This window comes from Nicotiana tabacum, chromosome 8 (genome assembly GCF_000715075.1).
Source record: "Nicotiana tabacum cultivar K326 chromosome 8, ASM71507v2, whole genome shotgun sequence".
NCBI classification, from domain to species: domain Eukaryota; kingdom Viridiplantae; phylum Streptophyta; class Magnoliopsida; order Solanales; family Solanaceae; genus Nicotiana; species Nicotiana tabacum.
The window spans coordinates 34739370-34741434 of NC_134087.1; the positions used below are offsets into that span (position 1 = coordinate 34739370).

At 38.4% G+C, this 2065-nt stretch overlaps 1 protein-coding gene across 1 annotated transcript; it reads left to right on the forward strand.

Annotated features, from left to right (window-relative positions):
* The first annotated feature begins 1210 nt into the window (after nt 1-1210).
* LOC142163035 (uncharacterized) lies at nt 1211-1759 on the forward strand. The gene has a single exon (XM_075220285.1). It carries the CDS (start codon nt 1211-1213, stop codon nt 1757-1759), a length of 549 nt encoding a protein of 182 aa, XP_075076386.1.
* Nucleotides 1760-2065: the final 306 nt, after the last annotated feature.

Consider the following 2065-nt stretch of genomic DNA (forward strand, 5'->3'; position numbering starts at 1 on the left):
TTGAGTATGAAAGCTGTGAGTATGGGTAGTTTGGCATATATTCCTATTGAGGAGAGACCTCTTGTAGTTGATGTTCGGGCCTTGGCCAATCGGTTTGTGAGGTTAGATATTTCGGAGCCTTGTCGGATCTTAGCTTGTGTGGTTTCCCGATATTCTTTGTTTTATCGTATTAGAGAGCACCAGTATGATGATCCTCATTTGCTTGTCCTCAAGGACTGAGTACAGCATAGTGATGCCAGAGATATGACTATTGGTGATGATGGGGTATTGAGGATGCAGGGCCGGATATGTGTGCCCAATGTAGATGGGCTTCGAGAGTTGATTCTGGAGGAGGCCCATAGCTCGCGCTATTCCATCCATCTAGGTGCCGCAAAGATGTAACAGGATTTGAGACAGCACTATTGGTAGAGGAGGATGAAGAAGGATATAGTGGGGTTTGTAGCTCGGTGTCTCAATTATCAGCAGGTGAAATATGTGCATCAGAGACCGGGTGGCTTAATTCAGCAGATGGATATTCCTGTTGGAATTATTCATAATGCAAAGTCAAAAATTCCTTTTTGAAATTCCATTTATACCAGTAGCCATGAGTTTTTTTATTTATTTTTCAAATGTCCTATCCATTTTTCTAGGTGGCCTCTTGTATGAAGCCTTAAAGCCAAGTGTTGAATGGCTTTGAAAAATGGCTATGCAAATCTACCATATGTCTTCATGCATGGAAGACAAGATACACTTGTCAATATTGGAGCCAAGTGGACTAATATAATGGGACAAGTGTCAAAAGACTCTCGACACTTGCCATACATGCAACATCCTTAATTGCATATAAATAGATTATGGATTAGCCATCATAATCACTAAATCTTAACCAAGAATCCATCTTTCTAATCATTACTTTTCTTCCTACAACATTCTTTAATTTCTGTAACAACTACAGAAAATACCTTCATCTTCTCTTCTTTCTGGACAACTGTTTTGTGCAAATTCTAAACTTCCAGCCACGAGTTCACATGTTTGGAGGTGCTGTGGTACCTTAGGGAGAGACCGGCTTTAACGACTTGCACCTAGTCAGGCCGAAATCGCTTTCAAGGCAGTGGCTTGCCACGACACAGTATTTTTGATAACTTGTTCTTCTTTCCTTCTTGTTCTTAGTCAATATTATCTACTCATTTTTCTTACAATTTGAAAGTGATTTTACATATAATATTGACTAATGGCTACCACTTTGAACAAAACACTTCCCGATCTCTCAAAGCTTGAGCCTTTAAATGGAAATAATTATAAGCGTTGGTCCCAGAAACTTTTAATTTTCTTTGAACAATTAGAAGTTGATTATGTTTTGTTTAATGATCCTCCTGCTGATATTGTTGTTGATAGTTCTAATGTTGCTAATATTATTGTTGCTGATGATGCTGCTAAGAATAAATTTGAAAAGGATAATAAAACAGTGAGAGGGCATTTGCTTAACCATATGACTAACCCTCTCTTTGATTTGTTTATAAATTTTAAATCTGCTAAAGTCATATGGGACAGTTTGGAGAAGAAATATGGTACTAATGACGCGGGAAAAAAGAAGTATGTTGTTGGAAAGTGGATCAACTTTCAGATGGTTGATGATAAGCCATTCATGGAACAGGTTCACGAGTATGAGAACTTGGCTGCTGATGTTTTGAACAAGGACATGGAGATGTGTGAGGTTCTCAGGCTAAAGTTCTGCTTGAAAATTTTCCACCTTCCTGGAGTGATTACAGGAATCAACTGAAATATAAGAAGGAATAACTTAACTCTTCAAGAACTGATCAGACACATGAGGACTGAGGAAGCAAACCGTCTCAAAGATGAGGAGTCTAAACGGCTTAAGGATAAGATGAAATCTCTCTCTCTTAATTCTTCCAAAGCTAACCTTGTGGAATCTTCTAGTACTTTTGTGAAAGACAGGTTTAAAGGAAAACAAAAGAAAGGCTAGAATAAAAGACATGTGAAGAAGCAGGATTACTTCAATAAGCCGAAGGGCCATATTCAAAAGTCGAAAGGACCTTGCTATGTCTGTGGCAAAATTGGTCACAAG